We start from the raw sequence: 22,388 nt of genomic DNA on the forward strand, positions 1-22,388 counted from the left end.
ATAATGAACATTGGTGAGTACCGTCACCGTACCAGCACGGACCGGCACCGACCGATCATCATCCGAAAGAATGTTTTGACGGTCCGGTCCGTGCCGGTCTGTGTCGGTACGTTTAATGTCTGTGCAATGTGAACATACAAACCGGCAAACACCGGTGAAAAAACATTCAAATTTATATAATTTGATTAGAAATTAGAAATTAAAATGTTTAGGTTTTCAGTATTCCTTTCCAAGTACAAATGGTATTACTCACTTTAATGACATAATAAAGTACAACATTGTTACTTCCACTCTTTGAATTTACACAAGGATCTTCATATCAAGCATTGGTGGAAATCCATGGAAAAAGTTGGGGGGGTTATGATTTTATATGTGAAGATTCAATATATGCGTCATGCGATATAATATGAAAATCATGCAACATTTTTATATTTTTGCAAGAACTTTTTTTTTTCTATATTAAAAAGAACTAAGAATAATTCAAAACAAATTAGACAATTCTAAGACATGAATGATAATAATAATATATTAGTTATATAATAAAACTTCAAAATAAATAAATTCACCTGTAGTTATAACATAAGGCCGTCCTCCCACTAAGGCGACGCGACGCGACGCGATTTTAAATAAATATCGCGTGATAATCGTTTGTCTTATAAAACATGGATAAATATATCGGGTACTTCCCACTGACGCGACACGATGTGACTACGACGCGACACGATAACAATTAATCGCGCGCGACTAGTGCTGTCAGTCGCTTGATGAATAGTTGCCACTACATCACTTGAATTATACTCGTGTTTATTTCATTATATTTTATTATTTCATTGTAATAATATAGTATTATATAATATAATTATAAAATTATGTCGAAAAAAGAGTGTGTGTTAACTATAAACTTTGTTGAGGCTGTGGAAAAATATCCGTGTTTATATAATTACAAATTACCAGAATACGCCAGAAAAGATTTAACAGAAAAGGCATGGTCAAAAGTTGCAGAAGAAGTTAAAGAAACAGGTAATACTATTTATTATTAGTTCATATTATTTATTGTAACATAATGTGTTATACTATGGTATATAGTAAATGCTAAAAATAAAATAAGAACAAAGTACTAATATTAAAAACTCTATCACCCTACCCCAACGCATCCAGAATATTCGACAACTAATATTATCGGTCATCGATATTAGGTATAGTATTTTGTTTTTAACAAATATGTATGTATGAATTATATTTATTTATTGTATTAAGTAGATATGAAAACAAGTTATGCAGTTTACCGTATTAATAAATACAAAATAATACAATAGCTGAATAATACAAATAATAATTAATAATAATATGCATTTAAATACACTTTCATATACTCATTTCAAAACAAATTTAAAAGAAAATTATTATCAAATATTTAGACCATAATATTAATAATTATACACACTTATTCCACTGCCATGGCAGCGATGCATAAGGCTTAACAAAATATGAAGACAAATAATCTCTCATATCACTCGACACTCGCCGCTCGTGTTCTCAGCAACTCATTTTGATCGTCGTTGTCTCTGAGAAACTCAACTGGTACTTGAACGTCTTCTGGACAGTTTTCATCAAAATCAACGGAAGGTATATATTGTCGACCTTCCCTTTAACGTATAAAATTGTGAAGAATACATACTGATCTTATTATATTGTTAATAGTAGTTTCGTCATTACATCGTATTGGTGATAATAGTACTTTGAATTTTTGTGACATCATACCAAATGAACACTCAACAGTTTTTTTACCTCTACTGAGTCTGTAGTTAAATATTCGTTTTTTATTTGTTAAAGTTCTCTGTGGGTATGGTCTCATTAAATTTTTTTTCAAAGGGAATCCTTAGTCAGCTACAAAATAATAAGGAAAACAAATGTCGTTAGGGTCATTAGGCAATGGTTTAGGATGTGGCATATTTAAACCATTTCTTTCAAACCACCGACCCATTCTTGATGCTCGAAAGATACCTCCATCGCTATTTCTACCAGCGAAACCAGTTTCTATCATAATAAAATGCCCATCTGCATCACTGCAAGCCATTGAAACAATTGAATGGTATGATTTATAATTAAAATTAGTGGATCCTGCATCGGGGAGTTTTTGTATTCTTATGTGTTTCCCATCTATTGAACCTAAGCAATTTGGTAAATTCCATAATCTATTATACTGATTTGCTATACACATCCACTGTTCTTCGGTTGGTATAGGCATGTATTCATTAAATAAACACTCCCATATTTTTTGAGTAGATTCTGAAATTATTTTACCGATTGTGTTGGCATCTCGAGCAAAATAAAATGACAGGCTGGAATAAGTGCAGCCCGTCGCCAAATATCTAATAAAAAATAGTTTTTAGGTAATTTTCTATTTATGTATATGTATATTTCAATAATGTATTATTTTTGTATTATTTTATTTTTAGTTTCATTGTGTAAAGAAAAATGGAAAAATTTAAGAACTGTATTTGTCAGGAATATGAAACAAGCACCTAGTGGATCTTCTAGAAAAGCAAAGAAACCATATTATTTGAATGAATATTTACAATTTCTTTTGCCGTATGTAAAACCCAACACTGATATAACTAATCCGGGAAATCTTCCTTCTCCGACCTCAGATAATGAAATTACATTTGAAAATAATGAACAAGGCGATACTGAAGTCCAAGATGAAGATATTATACAACAAGAAGAATATTTAACCGATAAAATTAAAAACATTGAAAACCCAAACAATGAAAAAGGTCGTCTTCCTCTTGCACAGGAACGTAACCAAGGAAAAGGTAACAAAAAGAAACGAAAATTAGATGTTAGCGAAGTAGACAAGTCCTTTATTGATTTCGTGAATATGAAGAAGGAAAAGTCCTGTGAAGCTGATCCAAGAAAGATGTTTCTTCTTAGTTTGTTACCAGATATTAAGAACATGACTGATCAACAAATGAGAATGTTTAAAAAGAAAGTATTGGATTTGGTCGATGACATTTTAACTGAAAATCCAACTCCTCAACATCAATTACCAATAACCATGTTCAATCCATCTCGTCCTCCGACTACATCTTTAACTTTCTCAAGTTCATCATTATATTCTTATAACCACTCAAATAGTTTCACGCCAATCCATTCTCCTGAAGAATCATATGTGGCAGCTGAAGTTAGCAACCAGAACGAAAATGTTTGTCAAGATTTCATAAATATGTAAAAATGTATATGTAATAAATTACAAGGAGTATACTACCTGTTATATTAAATTAAATATTATATGAGTCATAATAATTATTTATTTTATTTATACTAGTATAATTATTTTTATGTTAGTAAAAGTTAAGCCATTACCTCAATGTTATTAGTAGTCTTTCACGTACACAAATACAACGGCGGAAATGTGTGTCTTATTTTTCAATTTCTGGTCCCACTTTTTCCACAAGTAAGTTAAAACTTTCTTTCGACATTCGATAAAAAGATTGAAATTTAACGCCATCTTGTATTAATTCATTTGCGGCAACAAAAATACGACAATTAATATTATTCTGTATGCATGGATGTACCCAATATCTCCTTTTCGTTTTTCGTTTCTTGTGGTTTTGATAATACCAGTATAATGCAATGGCATCGTCATCTTCAGAGGACGACATGTTTGCAACTGACCAATTTTAGTTGCTGAAACATCGTCTATAGTGTGCAGAACTCACGGAATCAGATCGTACGATTTTTGCTAGGCAACTATTTTTTTTAGTCGTGTCAACGTCGCGTCGCGTCCCTAGTGGGAGGACGGCCTAAATAAGTTATAATAAAAAATGTTCAATCAAAAAAAAAACCCTATCAAAATATAATTATTCCAACTTTAAAATATTAATATATTATAACAATATTACATTATATTATTATAATAAAACATAAAAAACAACATTATTTAATTAAAACAGTATAAAAAATATAAATTAAAATAAATGAGACTTCAAAATATTAATGTACACGATTTTGATAAAAAAATTTAAATATTTTCTCCTGTATTTGTTTGAAAATAGGTACCAGTTGAAGAAGAAGTAGTAGGTACTGAGCTATAAAATTGAGATACATTGTCTATTGATGTTTCGATGTTTTGAAAGTTGTATGGCTGAACTGATGGATGAGCTACAGCTAATTGTTGATCTGTAAAAGTATTCAAGTATATTTGTGGTTGTGTATACTTCAATTGTTCCAATTCCATTTCAGATACTATTGAAAAAAATGTATTCTTAGCAACATGTTGCAAATATGGAGAAAATTGTTTCACTGTTGAACAAATAGAAGAAAAAAATTGATCTAAAGAGTCTAATTTTTTATCTGCTTCGCTCGATTTGTTGTCTCTGTTGTCTAAAATAAATTTCATAAGTGTAGCTGATGCATTTTGAGGTACAGTGGAGTCAGTGTTCGTTTCATTTTTTTAAAATTTTTTTTTAGGAAATGATTGCTTAGTTGAAAGTGCAGATGTTTTTACACTCTGATTTGATAATGGCTCTATAACTTCTTGACCAACTTCAATTATTGATCCATCTGAATTTTCACTCATGTATTCCGAACGAGTTTCTTCATTATTTGAATTAGAAAACTCGGTATCATCATCATCACTAACCCTGTTAACACTACTAATAGATTCTCTTTCTTTCGTGTGCTTTTTCAAAAATTCCATTTCATCGCAAAAATTTCCATTTCTTAACAAATTTAGATTTTTGACCAGAAACAGTTATTAATTTTTTGGATGATCTCCTATAAGCATCAGCATCTGCATTATTTGGTAATGCTTTTAATCTCCTACAGTAAATGCGAAATTTAGCTGTTAATTGACCAAATGTGTCTTCGACTACTTTCCGTGCTCTTGAAAGCCTTTCGTTAAAAATTTTTTTGTCTCGTCATCGTAACTTTGAGGTCCAGGATATAGCCTCAACAAATAATTTTTAAGAGGAAATGCTTCATCTCCTATGATAACATAGGGTAATTCTATATCTGTACCGGGCAATACTCAACCATTAGGAATGTTAAATTTATTTTTTTCTAATGCTTTTCCAAAATTTGAGGTCGATAATATACCTCCGTCACCATTTTTCCCATACGCACCAATATCGACAGCAATGAATTTGTTTATTGAGCATCAACTAATCCTAATAGCACAATAGAAAATGTTTTCTTGTAATTAAAGAATAATGAGCCACTATTCGGGGGAGCTTCAATAGAAACGTGCTTTCCATCTAATGCACCTATACAATTGGGAAAATTCCATAGCTCCCAAAACTCGTTGGATATTTGCACCCAATCTTCTTTTTTGGGACATGGTATGCATTCATTTTTCATTTTAGATATAATAGCATCACATACTTCTAAGACAATTCCCTGGACAGTTGAATGACCCAATCGAAAACTGAATGCTATAGTTTGATAAGAATCTCCGGTTCCCAAAAACCTATATAAAATAAATAATTTAATATTTGAAACCAGTTTTTATAGTTTTATAGGTCTATTATATTTTTTTCGGGGTCAACATTATGAAGAATATTGAATTTAAATATGAAAATTAATTTATCATTTTTCCTCGTGATCTTCTAATTGTCGACAAAGAGTAGCAAATTCACCTTTAGTCTTCCGTTTTTTCAAAATGTCGTGAACCCAAATCGACCCTTTTTTAATATTTGTTTGTCTGACATCTTGTTCTTCTTCATCTTCGTCTATTAAAACCGCTTTCATAGCCAATTCGGGCATAGATAAATGACGAAACATATTTATTATTTTTTTAATTATCACCGAACCACGTAAACTCTTGTCGACCGCACTACAAAAGAGGCACGCAAATACAAACCAACGTTATAATATTATAGATCTAGGAAATATTATTAGGATGCTGGTGGTTGCTGGTGGTTACTAGTGGCTGGCGTTGGTTGCTGGTGTGTGCTGGTTCTATGTGAATTAACGGTGCCGTTACGTTACGGTCTGGTGCTGTGCCATGCCGTGTCGGACTAGTGTGAATCGGGCTTAATTCTTTTAACTTGTTGTTCTCGCCGACGAAATTAGTCACGTTGTCTGAGTATATTGCGACGCTTTTTCCACGTCTGTCGAAAAATCTATTTAATGCATTTAGAAATGACTGTGTCGTGAGATCGCTGACTGGTTCAATATGAACGGCCTTAGTGGCGAAACAAACGAACACACAGGCATATTATATGATTTAATTAACGGGGCTCGACGCAACAGACTAGATTTTATAAAAAATGGTCCGGCGAAATCTACACCGCATTTTAAGAATGGACGCCCGGGTTCGGCGCGATCACTAGGCAGGTTTCCCATAATAGGTTGCACGGTGATGGGTTTACTGCGGAAACATACAACACATTTATGTACTATGTTGCGTATCAGGTTGCGTCCGTTTATCGGCCAATACTGTAATCGTATTGCGGCTAATACCGCTTGCGGTCCGCCGTGCATCAGGCGCTCATGCTGATCGCTACATAATAAATTAGTAAATGTACTATGAGATGGTAACACAATCGGGTGCAGGTGTTGAATATCAATTAACGACGCATTTTTCAGCCGACCTCCGACACGTATTAAATCATTATCATCCAAGAAAGGTCGTAGGCGTATTAGTTTACTTTTCGATGATACGCAGTTACCTTTTTTTAATTCATGCAACTCACTAGCAAAATGGTCAGCTTGTACAATTTTTATTAATGCCATTTTTGCGTTATTCAACTCACAGGCACCAAGTGAACCACTACATTTTGTCCCCTTTACTACTGCATTATTTTTAAAACTTAAACACCATGCCACTATACTTATACATTTTGATAACGACGAAAAACGATCTAAAATCATTTCAGCTGTCACCGCAGCGACCATGGCGATCGACTTGTCCTTCCTCATCTCTACCACACTATCATCAGCATCGCATTCGTCAATTGGCATGTTCCATAATGGTTTTGGCCACTCACGCTCGTTTTGCCGTAACCACGCAGGACCAGCCCACCATAAATCCTTTTCGGCTAATTTCGACGGGCAACAACCTCTTGAGATTATGTCAGCGGGATTGTCGCTTGTTTTAACATGATGCTATTCCGAATGTAAAGTGCTGTCCTGTATTTCACTCACCCTATTGGCTACAAACGTTTTCCACTTCGCGGACTATGATGCGATCCAAGCCAGTACGATAGTGGAATCAGTCTAAAAGTATCTTCGCTGTATATTTATTTGCAACTTTGGTAGTAAGTTGTTTGTTACTCGAACTAATAGCAAGGCTGCGCATAATTCTAAACGTGGGATTGACAGAGACTTTATTGGTGCTACTTTAGACTTAGCGCATATTAAGCTAGTATAACATATTCCGACACTATTTGTGCATCTCACGTATAAACAGCAACCGTAAGTCTGTTCGCTAGCGTCTGCAAAGCCGTGAACTTCTATCTCGTCGCTAGTAAAATCACCTGCGATTTTACGTGGTATGGTCAGATTATTTAATGACGACATCCATTAGCAGTATTTACGCCATTCTTCTTGCATATACGCTGGTATGGCCTCGTCCCTATCGATATTTTCGACAGGGCTTGTAATAATATCCTTGCACGTATGACTACCGGTCCTACCAAGTCTAACGGATCAAAAATTGACGCTATATCCGATAATATCTTACGTTTTGTTATCGTATTTTTTGTACAATTTGGTACTATCGTAACCTTAAATCTTAATGTGTCAGAGCTGGCGACCCAGAATAGTCCCAAGATTTTTTTAACTGCAATCTCGGTTTCAAAATCATTCGATAATTCAATATCTTCCTCAGGTACTATAGATTTAATCAAATCAATATCGCTCGATGACCATTTTCGCAATTTCATACCAGCAGCACCCAACAGTGCTGTAAGTTGCATTAAAAGTTCCGCGGCTTTCTCCTTAGATTCCGCACCTCCCAAGAAGTCGTCCATATAAATATCGCGTACAATTTGCCGACGCCTCGCGATACTGGTCTGGATAAGTTTCAGCCAAGCCTTTGAAACATACGGTGGCCAGATACGACGCCGGTACTGTACCGTACGTTACCGTATTTAACCGATAGGTCTGCATAGGTGCATCCGGACTAGTACGCCACAATATGCGCTGCATATTGCGGTGCGCTCTGTCACCCAAATCTGTCTATACATTTTCTCTACGTCAGCTGATAAGACGTACTTATGCGTCCGAAAACGCGCTAAAATATATATGATGTCATCTTGTATGACAGGTCCCTTTAATAAGATATCATTCAGACTAACACCTGTTACACGACGCGTCGAACACAACGCGTAATTTTGTCGACGTGCTGTCCTCTTTTGTTACTGCGTGATGTGGCAGGTAGCACGTTTCGCCTTCGATTTCACCGTCTTCATCTTTCACCAGCTCCATATGACCTAGATCTTCGTATTCCTTCATGAAGCGTGTATACTCGAGTTGTAAGGGCCGGTTATTTTCGAATTTCTTTTCCATAGATAATAATCGACGTTTTGCAATTTCGTATGATTTTCCCAATTTTTTGAACTCTCGCGGAACGGTAGTTGAACTATAAAACGTCGGTCCTCTTCACATTGCGAAACCGTATTATTAAAAAAATGTACGCATACTTGTTCTTCTCGCGTGTGTGTGACGTTATTTCTTGGTTCTTCAATGAACCAAAACCTTTGTAATAGCTTTTCTATCGTCGGCCTGTTTTCCGTTGTAAAAAATGTTGAGCTCGTGATCATTGCATTTTTCCGATGATTTATTCCAATAGGTCCGGAGCCTACCCAGCCAAATTCTGTTTTTTGATATAACGGACCACTAGGATTTTTTCGTATTTTTCCTCCACATAAAATATCAAAAAAATGCTCTGCACCTATTAAAATGTCGATTTTTTGTGGTGTATAGAATAACGGATCTGCCAATTTAATATTGTCGGGAATATCATACATCGCGTTTACTTTTTTATTTGGTAGGTATCCGGTGATTTTGGGTACTACCAACGTTTGTAAATGCAATGTATGGCTATTATTTATACAAGATTTTATTAGGGTAAAGTAGGCAGTTATTGGCACCTTAAGGAAATTTCGCTCTTTACCTAACCTATATCTTGTGTTTAACCATGGTTAAAATTACTGAATTCTCTTTGACTTTATTTAAAATGTTTTTATCTTTCTAAGTTTACTATCAAAATTGGTTTAGAGTTATAGGTTTTTTTATATTTATAGTTCTTCACAAAAATATCAAAACATTTAGTTATTGGCACCATTGTTGAGGTTATTGGCACTCTCATCATTAGTTATTGGCACGAGGGGATCGAGAGCAAAAATCATGAACCAATCATTGCTAACCATTACTGAACATGCGCTGGGACTTATTATTATTATTTAGTGATTACACGTTATCAACTTTTTTCAAACTTCATCTAGAGTTTAGACTTTAGACTATGATATGAAATATTGAAGATAGAATGTCAAATGACAATGTCACATGATTCAAGAGTCTTTTAGTCTTTATGATTATGACATTATGTAGTAGGTATTTTGTAAAGTTAATTACAATGTCGTTGTCTTGTTCTAAATGCAATAAAGTGTTTGGTTATCATTGGAATCTTAAAACTCATGAAAATAAATGTAGTATAAATGTTCAAAATGAAAATAATAACTTAATCAAATGCCCAGACAGTAAATGTGAATATTCATTTACCAGCTATGCGATATTAAGAAAACATGTGGAAGATTTTCATTCAGTTGTTTTAAATAAAGAACAACATTGTTTCAAAACCTTGAATGGTACGTATTATGTGATGCATATTGGATATATCATATATGTAAATATGTTTAACACTAACACTTTCCTACTCATTTCAATTTTTGCAGAATTTATGGAATGGAAACAAAAAATTGAAAAAGAATGTGTTTGTTCCTATGTTTCAAAAGCAACAGCTCGTTTAAAAAAAGGAAAGCGAACTTATTATTATTGCCATCGAAGCGGTTACTTTAAAACTAAATCACAAGGTATAAGGCGTATCAAAAGCCAAGGCAGTAACAAGATAGATTCTACATGCACATCGTCAATGGTAAATAATGAATATGGTTGAGTGTGCTTTTTTTCAATTTATAAAGTACCTATCTTATTTAAATAATTAGGTTGTAAAAGAAGATACAAATGGAATAAGTGTTAACTATTGTAGTACTCATTTTGGACATGGATCTAACTTAGGCCGATGTCGATTAACTGCTGATGAACGTGCAATGATAGCAGGTAGTGATGTAAATTTGTGTATTGTTTTGAATTTATTTATTTTGAAAATTGTTTGTAAATATACCAAAATAAATATTATAATTTATAGAACATATAAATGGCGACAATGCAAAAGGGCATAAGCGACATTTTCAAAATTGTTCAGGAGAGCCAAAAAACAAATTTTAAACAATAATTGCAATTTTTAGATTATTTTTTTAATTTACAAAAATATGATAAAAATATAAAACTTTAGTTGTATTCTATTCAAGACAATCATGCTTCCATGTTTTTAGTTAAACATTTATATCATTTAGAATTGGGTCTTTTTATGTTATTTGGTGCTTATGCCCTATTATTTTAATTACCTGTAATTTTAGTACTAGTATTTTGGCGCTTATGCCCCATTAATTTCCTTTCCTGTAATTTTATTTCTTGGGCATAATATTATTATTATTATTTGTATAAATGCTGTGATTTTTAACTATATTAATTACTTTAATGTCATTAACAAAATAAATAAACTTAGTAATACATTTTTTCATGTATTAAGCCAACATAATATAGTGATAACTGTTAACTTTAAAATTATATAAAATATTTTTCCTTAATATTTAACTTTAGTATTGGCCAATAAGATATCAACCGAATTAGATATTTTTGTACTTTCTTGTAATATATTTAGATTTAAAGCTTTAGAATTAATGAAATTATAGTAATTATTATACTATTTTTGTGTTTTTGATATGATAAATTAATAAGTTTATATACCTACTAGTATTTTATACACAATATGTTATTAATATTACAAAAGTTATTAAAATATTGTAAAAAGGACATAGCCTGTCAAAACATAAATAAATAAATAATAAATGTTTAATGTTTAATGTTATTATGAATTTGTTTATTTGTTTAATATTTTCCTTCATTTGTTTTTGTAGGAAAAATTGCAGAAGGAGTTACTTTTTCTAAAATTTTGGATGATGTTAGAAACAATGTACACAGTATTTATGATGTGACAACTCTTATCTCAAAAAGAGATCTGAGAAATGTTGAAAGAGATTTTAATTTAGTCGAAGGTAAAGATCATTCTTCAGACTTTGTTAGTGTTTGTATTTGGATAGAAAGGATGAACAATTTGTCTGAAGAAGAAAATCCTATTATTTATTCATGTTTGGAAAATGAAGATCTATTTTTAATCATAGCTACAAAGTTTCAATTAGAAATGCTTCAAAAATTTGGAAATGAAAAAATTTGTGTGGATTCTACCCACGGTACTACAGAATACGACCTGCTTCTTACTTCACTGGTAATAGTAGACGAGTTTGGAAATGGATTTCCTTGTTGTTTTTGTTTTACAAAAAAGAAAGACACCAAAACATGGACTACTTTTTTCACAAAAGTAAAAGAAAAGACTGGCATTATAACAACAAAGATTTTTATGAGTGATGATGACCCATCATTTTATAACGCTTGGCGCGATGTGATGGGTGACACTGAGCACAAACTTCTATGTAGTTGGCATGTTGACCAGTCATGGCGTAAACAGGTACAGGCAAAAATAAAAGGTTCATATGAAAAAAAAACTTACGTTTACAAAACACTTAAAATATTACAACATGAACCAAATACCGATGATTTTGAAAAATTGTTAACTGGGATATGTGAAGAGTTGAAAAATGATGAAGATACAAATGAATTTCATTCATACTTCCAATCTAATTATTTAAAAAGAGTGGAGCAATGGGCATATTGCCATCGCCGTTTATGTGGTATTAACACCAATATGTATTTGGAGTCTATACACAAAACTATTAAATATTTTTATTTAAATGGACGGAAAAATAAGCGTATGGACCAATGTATAAATGCTTTATTAAAGTTTATTCGCGATAAAATGTTTGAGAGATTTATTAAACTGACCAAAAATAAATACAGCGCCAAAGAAGATAACATTTTAGCGAGCCATAATATTGCTGTAAAAATACTTGATGACGTTAAAATTGAACGAGTGTCCGAGACAACTTGGAGAATTGACTCTACCACATAAAAAAAATTTAACATATGATGTCAGTAAAGTGCAAGATATTTGTGACACAGATAATTGTAAATTGAAATGCCGCAGCCGTCTCTGTAATATTTGTACTCATATATTTATTTGTGAATGCCCTGATTTTATTATTCGTTCGAATATTTGTAAGCATATTCATCTTATTGTACAGTCAGAGAAAGATTTTTTTCAGACTGTATTCACACAGCCTGTTGAACCGACCAAAAATGTTGATACTTTGGAAAAAGTTCTTGTGAATCAAGAAAACATAGAACCCATTGAAAAAGAAAAAAATTAATCATTGAAAAATTAATGGTTAGTGTTGGCTTGTTGAAATCAAGTGATTATTCAATAGAAGAATGTACTGTCTTGAAACATAAAGTTGATTCACTACTAGATACTATAAGAGGGAAAAAAAGGAAGTTAACAGATACAACTAATTGTGAGCCATCCAATAAAAAGATTGAAAAACAATTTCGAGTTGTACAAAAAAAAAACAATCGGCAACTTCAACTTAAAAGCACTACCACTGCACTTGAAAGAATTGAAGTAAAACGCAGTTTCAAAACACCTATAGCAGCAGGAGAACAAAGAAACATATTACACATTCATAATACCGATGACCATTAATATTAATCAAATAATTTATCCAACCAAAAAAATTTGATCATGATAGTTTATAATATAATAATTGCTTGTTTTATAAAGGACAGGTATAACATAATATACCTATTACCTACTAATTGTAATTTGTAATTGATATATACATTAAGCCTCTGAATATAAGCTACAGAAAATATAAATATTTTAATAATAGCACCAAATAAATATTCCAAGTTCTAACAAAAAATTTGTAAGGTACGTATAATGTTTATTCTGTAATACAACCATTACAACCTACAAGTTATTTTAAAATTAAGAGCAGGACATACTACTATACTAGAAGTATTGTTTTTCAACTAAGATTGATTCTGTTAGGACTGTTAAAATTTTTCATATTTTTAAAAAAATAAAACGTATAATATACAAGCAATAACAGTACTAACACACTTAAACACAGTGACACAGTGGCAATACTACATAGTACATTAGTACATAAGTGATAAGTCATAAACTTAAAGAGTAAAGACAAAGTTGATAACGTGTAATCACTAAATAATAATAATAAGTCCCAGCGCATGCTCAGTAATGGTTAGCAATGATTGGTTCATGATTTTTGCTCTCGATCCCCTCGTGTTATTGGCACCCACTAAAATTATATGACAAATTATGTTTTAATTCTTTAGAGACTATTAGAAACTTAGTTATTTACTATTTTTTTGTTAAGAAAAAATATCTACAGGTATATAGGTATTGATAAATTATTGTACTTACCATTAAATTATGTTCTTTAAACAATAATGTATAATTATCTTAAAAATATATCACACATCCTCATAATACTTAGGTACTACCTATGCAGTGGTTGTTATAAATTGAATCACAAACCAAATAGGTATTTTATAGTAAGCCATAATTATTACCTATCCCATATTAGGTATATATTGTATAGTGATTACAATACTAAACTGTCTACAACTATTTTTTTAACGATTCCAGTTAGTGTTAGTGTATTACCTCTACACAGGTAATACAATTTACGAAAATAATTTCACATTTATAATGATTAAGTAGTAGGTCCTATGCAAAGTGTGCAACAATTTTTGTAACAATTAAAAAAATATAAATCACTATTATTATTTAACATAATTTTTATTATAAATAAAAACAACAAAAGTATACCTAGTTAATAAAACAAATTTAAGCACCAAATAGGTAGTTAGGTTCTTGGTAGAACTTTAAATAGTATAATAATAATAAAAACATGAAAATCTTTTCAAAATTAGGTTGTATAAAGAAAACAAGAAAATAATGTTTTCAAGAATAATCAAAAATAACAAAATAAGTATACAAATCTTGAGTAAGTTAATTAAAATATAAAATAATGAAATAAATATCAATATCAAAACAATAAAATAAAACTAATTATCTCTTTATATAGGAACATATCTAACAAATTTATAATTGTAAAAACAACAAAAGTATATCTAAATAAAACAAATGTAAGTACCAAATAGGTCGGTAGGTTCTTGGTAGAACTTTGAATAATATAATAATAAAAAAAAACATGAAAATCTTTTTAAAAATAGTTAATATAAAAAAATCAAGAGAATAACTTTTTCAAGAATAATAAAAACAAACTAAATAGGTATAAAAAAAATCTTATGCAAGTTAATCAGTATCAAAACATTAAAATAAAACTTAGTTAACAATTACCGATTTTTCACAACTTTGGCAAATAAAAAGTGTTTCATCACTACTGAGATCACAAAATGAATCATAGTTGGCACATTTTTGGTGGAATTTATCACAGCAAAAATTACATTCAATACCCAAGTTTGATTGTTCTATGTCAGTATTACATAATTTACAACATCCTGTTTTAATAATGCAACTGTTATAGATATTGCTACAAGGGTTTGGTGAACTTGGTAGTTCATCTATAATAATATTATATGAAATTGTAAAGTTTCTAAATTAATAGTTTGACTAGTCACTGTTTCTGGTTTATAATTTCTACTTAAATCTGAAAATAAATTTTTTACAATATTTCTTTTATTTGTCTTTTTTGGTTTTGTTTCTTTCAATATTTTGTTTTCTTCCCTAGTTTTCTTTCTCATTTCTTTTTCTTCTTCAATAGACCGTTTATTTTTTTCTTTGTTTTCATATAAGTTTTTCCAATTATCTGATGTAATTACATATGGTACCCTTTCTGTTATTCTTGTACCTTTTCTTTCAGGAGTCACAGGCCAAATCAAACATGACTCAATTGGTGATATTTCTAACTTTTTTAGAATTATATGATTTTTATTGTTTTTTATTAGGGTGTCCGGGCGGTTAATTGGAATCCATAAAATTTCTTTTTCTAATTCCACTTCAGAAGAACTTGTTGTAACAATAGCAGAGTTTGACTGATCTGCATTAGATTTTTCTTTTTCAAGTTCAAGGTCTACTTCGCTGTTCTGTTGATTACCTTTTAATTGTTCATAAATTCTGTATAAAATAAAAAATTCTTCAGATTGATTTTCTGTTTCAACAATGTTCTCAATATTATTAAATTTTTCTAACGTTTCAATGCCAATAATATCAGAAAATTCTTTAAGATTTAAATTTTTGATATTATTGGCAATGTTAATTGTTGTTGTTGTTTCATTTATAGTAGAACAATAATTTTTACCCAAGCATTTTTTATAATCTATTTAATCTGGATTCCAAGGAAATAGTCCACATGCTTTGAAACCGTTTATTAGGGTACTACTTTTAACAGTAGTTTTTAATACAGCATCAAGTATCGGTGCAAAATCTTTTTTTGTCACCGAATTGTGTGGATTTTTATTTCACCATTCTGATAAACCTTTTTTCCATCCACATTTCAAAGGCCTAAATGCAGATACATCTGCAGGTTGTAAAATACGGGTTGCATTTGGGTATAATGCAATTAAAATTATTTTTAAGTCTGAACATAAAGTACTTAATTGATATGTTAAGTGGCTTTTATGCCCATCAACAAAAAGAAGAACTGGAAATTGAATATTTTTTTCAACAAGAAACGGGTAGAAAATATTTGCTATATATTCATAAAAAACTTCTGCTTTCATCCAACCTGTATCTGACCGCCCAACTTCCCAATGAGGTGGTATTGTGTCAATTATATTTTGAGGTATTCTTTGATATTTATAAATGATCATTGGATTACACATCTGACCAGCTGCATTAAATGTAAACATGGCAGTAATATTTTCTTTTTCATTCCCTTTAGCGATTTCATAAATATCTTTAGCCCCTCTTGGGCCTAAGACAGATTTGGTTTTAGGGCAGAGTGAAAAACCAGTTTCGTCACCATTGAAAATTCTTTTCTGGGTCATTTAAAACCCTTTAAGTGTTAGTGGTGAGTATAGAAGCCACTTATGTTGGTACAGTAGATGAGCAGAACAATATTAATGAATTGAACATTATTACAACTGTGGCATTTATAGAAGCCACTTATGAAATGACGGTAGATGGGCAGAGCTATTTTTATCTGAATATTTCAAGTTTAGTAGTTGAATACTATTCTTCTACTTATTAATAACATTTTTGTTTATATAACCATCAACATAGTATCAAAACCTAGGCCTGTAGATGGTGGCTTTAATGTATGCCACCAAACTATAAAGGGTCATGATTTTTCTTCGACTTAGAATAAAATAATATCATCATGAATGAAATTAAAAATTTAATTTATTTTTAATAATAAAATAATTTCAATTGCAACTTAATTATTGAAAAATGCTTTCCTTAGCATAACAAATTGATTGGTATATAATATATATATATATAAATATATATCTCCACATTACGATATTTGTTTAGGTTTAGTTTTAACTTTTTTTTAAATACAAATAAATTTAAAGTTTAAAATAAAATAATATCACAATATAATTCATTAAGTCTTTTCATTAAGTTTTTTTCGTAATAATTTAGTGTAATAGTGAATTTTACCTTTTTTTAATATTGTTAACATTGAAGTTTTAGAAATAAATAGAAGTTACAATTATATAATAGTTAAAATAGTATATTATGTATGATCAGTTTTAATATCATTATTATCAAATATTATCTTTGGGCTTATGCTGACAACGACAAATAATATATCATTCAAAACTACAGAACATAGCGGTTATATCAATGTATCATTTGTTAAATATACTTCATTAAAAAACATAAAAATAAAATACTTTAAAAAAATAATTTTTTTAAAAAACTAATGCTTACTCAGTGATTGTGTTAAAAACTCGTGTTAAAATAACTAAATTCGTTAAAATCGATACTAAACATATGTAAAATTGTATAATAGTTTCAATAATATACTTACTTAGTTAATATTCTAGCTAATATTTCGTTAATTTTAAAAAATTGACAAAAAAAATTAACTTTTTTTATTTGTTGGTCGTTTTATCAAACAGTGGCACATATTTATGCCACTTTTGATAAAAATGTGATTTTATACTGCTATCACGACGTTTTACAAATAACACATGTTCATAAACACTTATTCCAAAGACATTGTAACGATATTGATAGTAATAATCAAATTATTAATCATTTTACCGCGTTTTTTTCACTGATAAATAAGTGGCTACTATATATGCCACAGCTACGTATAACCCGTAATGCCATAAAAAATCCTGCGCATACAGACAGTATTATTGGTGGCTTCTATGGATGCCACAGTTGCCTTAATCTCTAAATTCAAAATTAAAGACTGCGCGTTAAAGGGTTAAAATATCTACCAATTTTTCATCAGATAAATATGCATGAATGTCATTTATATTTGTGTGTAAACACGACCGCCTCGGTTTTCTCTGCGGCTATCTGTAGGCCGAGATTGGAGATTCGCCTCGGTTGATGGTGACATTGGCTATGGATTCTAACTCAGTGATGGTATTGGACGAGGTCATTATAAGTGTGTCGTCCGCAAAGCCCAGTAACTTTGCTCCTTGAGGCACTTCTTCTCTGAGGACGGGGTCGTACGTCACGTTCCAGAGGAGGGGACCGACGACAGAGCCCTGCGGTACTCCTCCTGAGATGTTCACGTCCATACTTCCTCCTAGCGAGCTGCACGTTTGAAGTGTTCCGGATCTACCCGAGAAGTAGGAGTGGAACATTCGGTGAAGATGCGCCGGGACCGCCCACCTCTCAAGTGCGGTCAGGATGTCTGGCCATTGGATGGAGTTGAACGCGTTTTTGATGTCTATGCCTATCGCTAGGCAGAACTTTCCGTCATTAACTTCCTGGACGATGGTGTTATGCAGGTCCAGTACTGCGTCATCGGTAGACAGCTTCTTCCTGAATCCGTACTGATTTGGAGACAGTCCGCCTTTTCGGGTGATGTGGTCTTCTAATCTCTGAGAGAGCAGGGATTCTAGCACCTTCCCGACGTCGTTTAGTAGGTAGAGTGGCTGGTAAGACGACGGGACTCCCTCTGGTTTGTTTCCTTTCTTGAGGAGTACCACCCGAGATGTCTTCCACTCCAACGGGAAGGTTCCGTCTCGAAGACATTTATTGAAGAGTCCAAGCAGAATGTGCGGGTCAGCTTTATGTACTGCCGAAAGAATTTTGGTCGTAATGCCATCTGGGCCGGGGGATTTGCTTTTGCTCCTTATCCTGCACATTGCTGCCTCGAGCTCCGCCGCTGTAAACGGAACGGGGGAGTCAGCATGCAGTAGCGGCGATCCTATGCTGTTCCGGTACGTCGGGAACAGGGTGTCGATGACGGCATCCAGCGTATGGCGCTCCATTGTCACTGACGCGGGGGGGCCTCTCAGTTTCCGCATCACGAGCTTATATGGCTTACCGAAAGGGTCGCTATCTACTGATGAAATAAGCTCCGTCCAGCATGCTTTCTTGCTCTTCAGGATGGCCGATTTGAGCTGCTTCTTTGCCTCGCGGAATGCATCATTGGTCCGCGTGAGTTCAACACTGGCGCATTCGTTGTCGACATCGGCGTCCCCTCGCTGGCGTAGACGAGTTATGCGAGTCACCATTCGCACTTTCCGGCGTTTTGCCCTAACACATTCGGAGCGGAGGGAATCTATTTCTGCAGTCCACCAATCTACTGGAGGCTTTCCAGGTTTGGGGGCTCGGCGCTTGGGGAGGTTAAAATTGCATGCAGCCGTGACCCTCGACCGAAAAGAAACAGCTCCCGAGTCTGCGTCTTGCTCGTCCAGGCGGGTGCCCCCGTCAAGCCATTCGGCGAGCAACAGGCCAGTGAGGAGTGTGTCGCTGTCAATTCCGCCAGAAGTGTCCCTGCCACTGGGGACCTGCGGACAGCTTGCTGTGATGCCTGCTGGATTCCGCATCAGGGAGAAACGTATGTAGTGGTGGTCGCTGAAGTTAAACACCGACTCTAGCACTCTCCAGTTGACAACGCGACTGGCCAGAGAATCCGACGCTGCTGTGATGTCTACTATCGATCCGGCACCTCTGGCAAAGGTGGGGGTGGAGCCCACGTTCATGACGGTCAGGTCAAGAGACTGAATCAGTAAGCCCAGTTCCTCGCCTCTCCTATTGTCGACCCAGTCACCTCAGGTGGCTGACCTTGCGTTGAAGTCTCCAGCAACTGCGATGGGGACACCTCGCTGGACGGATCGGATGCTGTCCTCTAATCGATGGAGCATGTCGCAGAAATCTTCAAGCGGCCGGTTGGGAGACGCGTAGCAGCAGTATACCTGCACCCCTTTAAGGCGTGCTGAGACGAACTCTGGGTCTCGTATTACGTTACCCACGGTCACCGCATTATTCGGGATATAAATGGCGGCCCTGCTTGGTCCTGCATTGGCGATCCAGGCCGCAGAGGAGGCATCCGCTTTATAATGATCGCTTAATAGCGCGATGTCGATTTTCTCCTCAACCATGTACTGCGTGAGCAGATCTTGTGCCGCACGGCAGTGGTTGAGATTGCATTGATTGCATTGGACGAAGCTTAGGTCCGTCATTGCAGTTCAATCAGCTGCGCCCCTGGCGACTCCTCCAGCCGCTGTGTATTCCCCCGCTGGGATACTGTGGACTTCTGCTGGTTCTGTTGCCGTGCACTATCAGTCTGTTGTCTCCGCGGGAGTTGCATGCAGTCCATTGCAAGATGGCCCTCGTCTTGACACCTGTGACAGCGGCGGGGCTTTGCATCATTGTGGCATTCAGCGGCGAGATGGCCTTTTCCTTGGCATCGGTAGCAAGTGGGCTGGTTTTTTTCTATCAGCTTAACTCTGCATTTCGTCCATCCTATGACAACTACCTTTGTTTCCGCCAGCTGAATCGCGTCCTTGAGAGGCAGGGTTAGGCTGGCTACGTACTCACCCCGGCTACCAGCGTTCTTCTGGATTCTAACATCCCCAGCTGCGACCCCAGTGATTCCGGCTCGCACGAGTCCTTCTAAGACCTCTTCGACCTCTACCCATTCGGGGATGCCCAGTAGCAGGACGGGAGTCCGGGGTTCAGGTAGCCTGACCCTAGCAGTGTCCCCAATTACTGCCCGGATCTTGTCAGCCAGAAGAGAGGCTTTCTCGATCCCGTCAACCTCCAGTAGTATACCACCAGCTCTCGTCTTTCTCGTTGTCAATACGCTGACACCGAGCGATGCGAGGTTGATTGAGCTGGACACTTTCTTCATCGCAGCAACTAGTGAACCGTTGTCGACAGGGCGATCGATGGTGACCGCCGCCGTTTTTGAGACCCTGCGCTGTAGTAGGGGAAGTCTCTCCGCAGCCGTGGGTTGCATCTTTTTTGAGGGGGGGGGATCTTCCTTCTTTGACTTCTTGCTCCTCCTCGCCACTTGACTCCATGTTAGCTGCTGCTGTTGGTTATGATCTGCTTCCTGGGTTGGTTGCTCCGGCTCTACCCGATGTTGTTGCTGCTGCTGGTGCTGTTCCTTGTTGGGCCGGTTCTTCTTTTCTTTCCTCCCCGTGGCCTGCAGTCCCAGTCGCTGCTCGGGTTGCAGTTGCTGTCCGGGCTGGTTCTGTTGAGGCTGCTGCTGCTTCCGCTTCTCGCCTGCCAGCTGAGGCTTAGGAGGAGGTGGCTGGCAGGCGGGAGCGTCTGTGTTGGTAGTGGCGTCCTTAGTCGCCACGCCTGTTTGTGTGTGTTGTGACTTACAAACGTTAATCCTGGTGCCTGTGCTGGACGTCCTGTTCTTAACTTTGGTGTATTGCGTCAAGACCACGCTTGAATTTGCTAGGGTTTCCTTGAGCTCCTTGTGCACGTTCCTGTTGCTCTTTGCAAAGGCACACATGGAATTTACATATCCCCGAAGCATACCCAGGAGTTCATCTTCGTCCAGGGCACAAATGTCGATGACCCTCTTCTGCGAACTGGCTGTTGGTCGTTCCTTATCTCCGATTGGTCCTGGTTTGCGTTGCGTGCCACTTGGCACGACTGTCTCAGCAGTCGTATTTTTGCCGGATGAGAGGGCCATGCTGGACACCCCCTCATTCGGGATCTGGCTTGTTGATATCGACCTTTGGGGCGAGCCACCCCCAACTGCCGTCTCCTGGTGTCCGACCACCCAGGTAGGGTGGAACCAGGACGAGACTCATCATGATTACAGTTCTTCTCCATTTTTATTTTAAATGGCTGTGCCTCCACTGACGGCGCCAGCCTCACGCCGTCTGTCCTTTTTCCGGTCGTTGCCCTGATCTTCCGGGACACCGGGGGTCGATCGCGTCAACAATGATAATTTTTGCTCTTGAAGTTGTTTTATGGCCGTTGGTAAACATTCAAAGTTCGATTTGATATAAATCAAATTTGCTTGCAGCGTTTGAGACTTCAATACATCTTGAGCTTTTTTAATTGCTACGCTATCATTTGAATCAAACGATTCGACAACATGCTTAATTGACTCAAAATGTTCACAATAATATATAGCTGCCAAAATCCATGTTCCCCAGAGAGTTAGAATTGGTTCTGGTGGTAATACTAAATCAGGTTCAAGTGTTTTGAATATTAGTAAGCGATGTGGGGATTTTCGGAAAATTTTTTTCACATTAGCCACTAAATCATCAACAACAGGAAAATGTGAACGAATGTCTTCTGCTACTCGGTGTAATGCATGCGCAAGACACGTTACATGCACCATTTTAGTATAAAATACTTGTAAATGACGTGCTGCTTTCTTCGTATAAGGCGCTGCGTCTGTTAAAAACAACAGCACGTCATTATAATGTAACCCTTCAGGCCAAATTAAGAACAATGATCTGTCAAATGCTTTACAAATAGTGCTGTGGTTTGTTTTATCAAGTTCTTCGACATTAATTAAAAATATTTCAACGGGGCCATCGTGTGACAGAATACCAATAATTGTGTTGACTATATACCTTCCTTCGATGTCAGTCGTTTCGTCCATGGAAATCCATATTTTTTTCCCATTGATAAGTTTTTTGATTTCATTCATTTTCTCGGTGTAGCAGTCATCAATATATCCAATCCGCAATGTAGATTCGAC

At 35.1% G+C, this 22,388-nt stretch overlaps 2 protein-coding genes across 2 annotated transcripts in view; both read left to right on the forward strand.

Moving 5' to 3' along the window:
* The window catches only part of LOC111042346, a 35,027-nt gene that overhangs the window by 4,728 nt on the left and 7,911 nt on the right, over positions 1–22,388 (forward strand).
* On the forward strand, positions 9,432–10,761 carry LOC111042349. The gene is made up of 3 exons (XM_022326927.1): positions 9,432–9,815; positions 9,903–10,102; positions 10,173–10,761. Exons 1-3 carry the CDS (start codon positions 9,539–9,541, stop codon positions 10,407–10,409), a joined length of 714 nt encoding a protein of 237 aa, XP_022182619.1. The 5' UTR covers positions 9,432–9,538; the 3' UTR covers positions 10,410–10,761.

The sequence above is a fragment of the Myzus persicae genome, unplaced genomic scaffold, assembly GCF_001856785.1.
Source record: "Myzus persicae strain clone G006 unplaced genomic scaffold, MPER_G0061.0, whole genome shotgun sequence".
NCBI lineage: Eukaryota > Metazoa > Arthropoda > Insecta > Hemiptera > Aphididae > Myzus > Myzus persicae.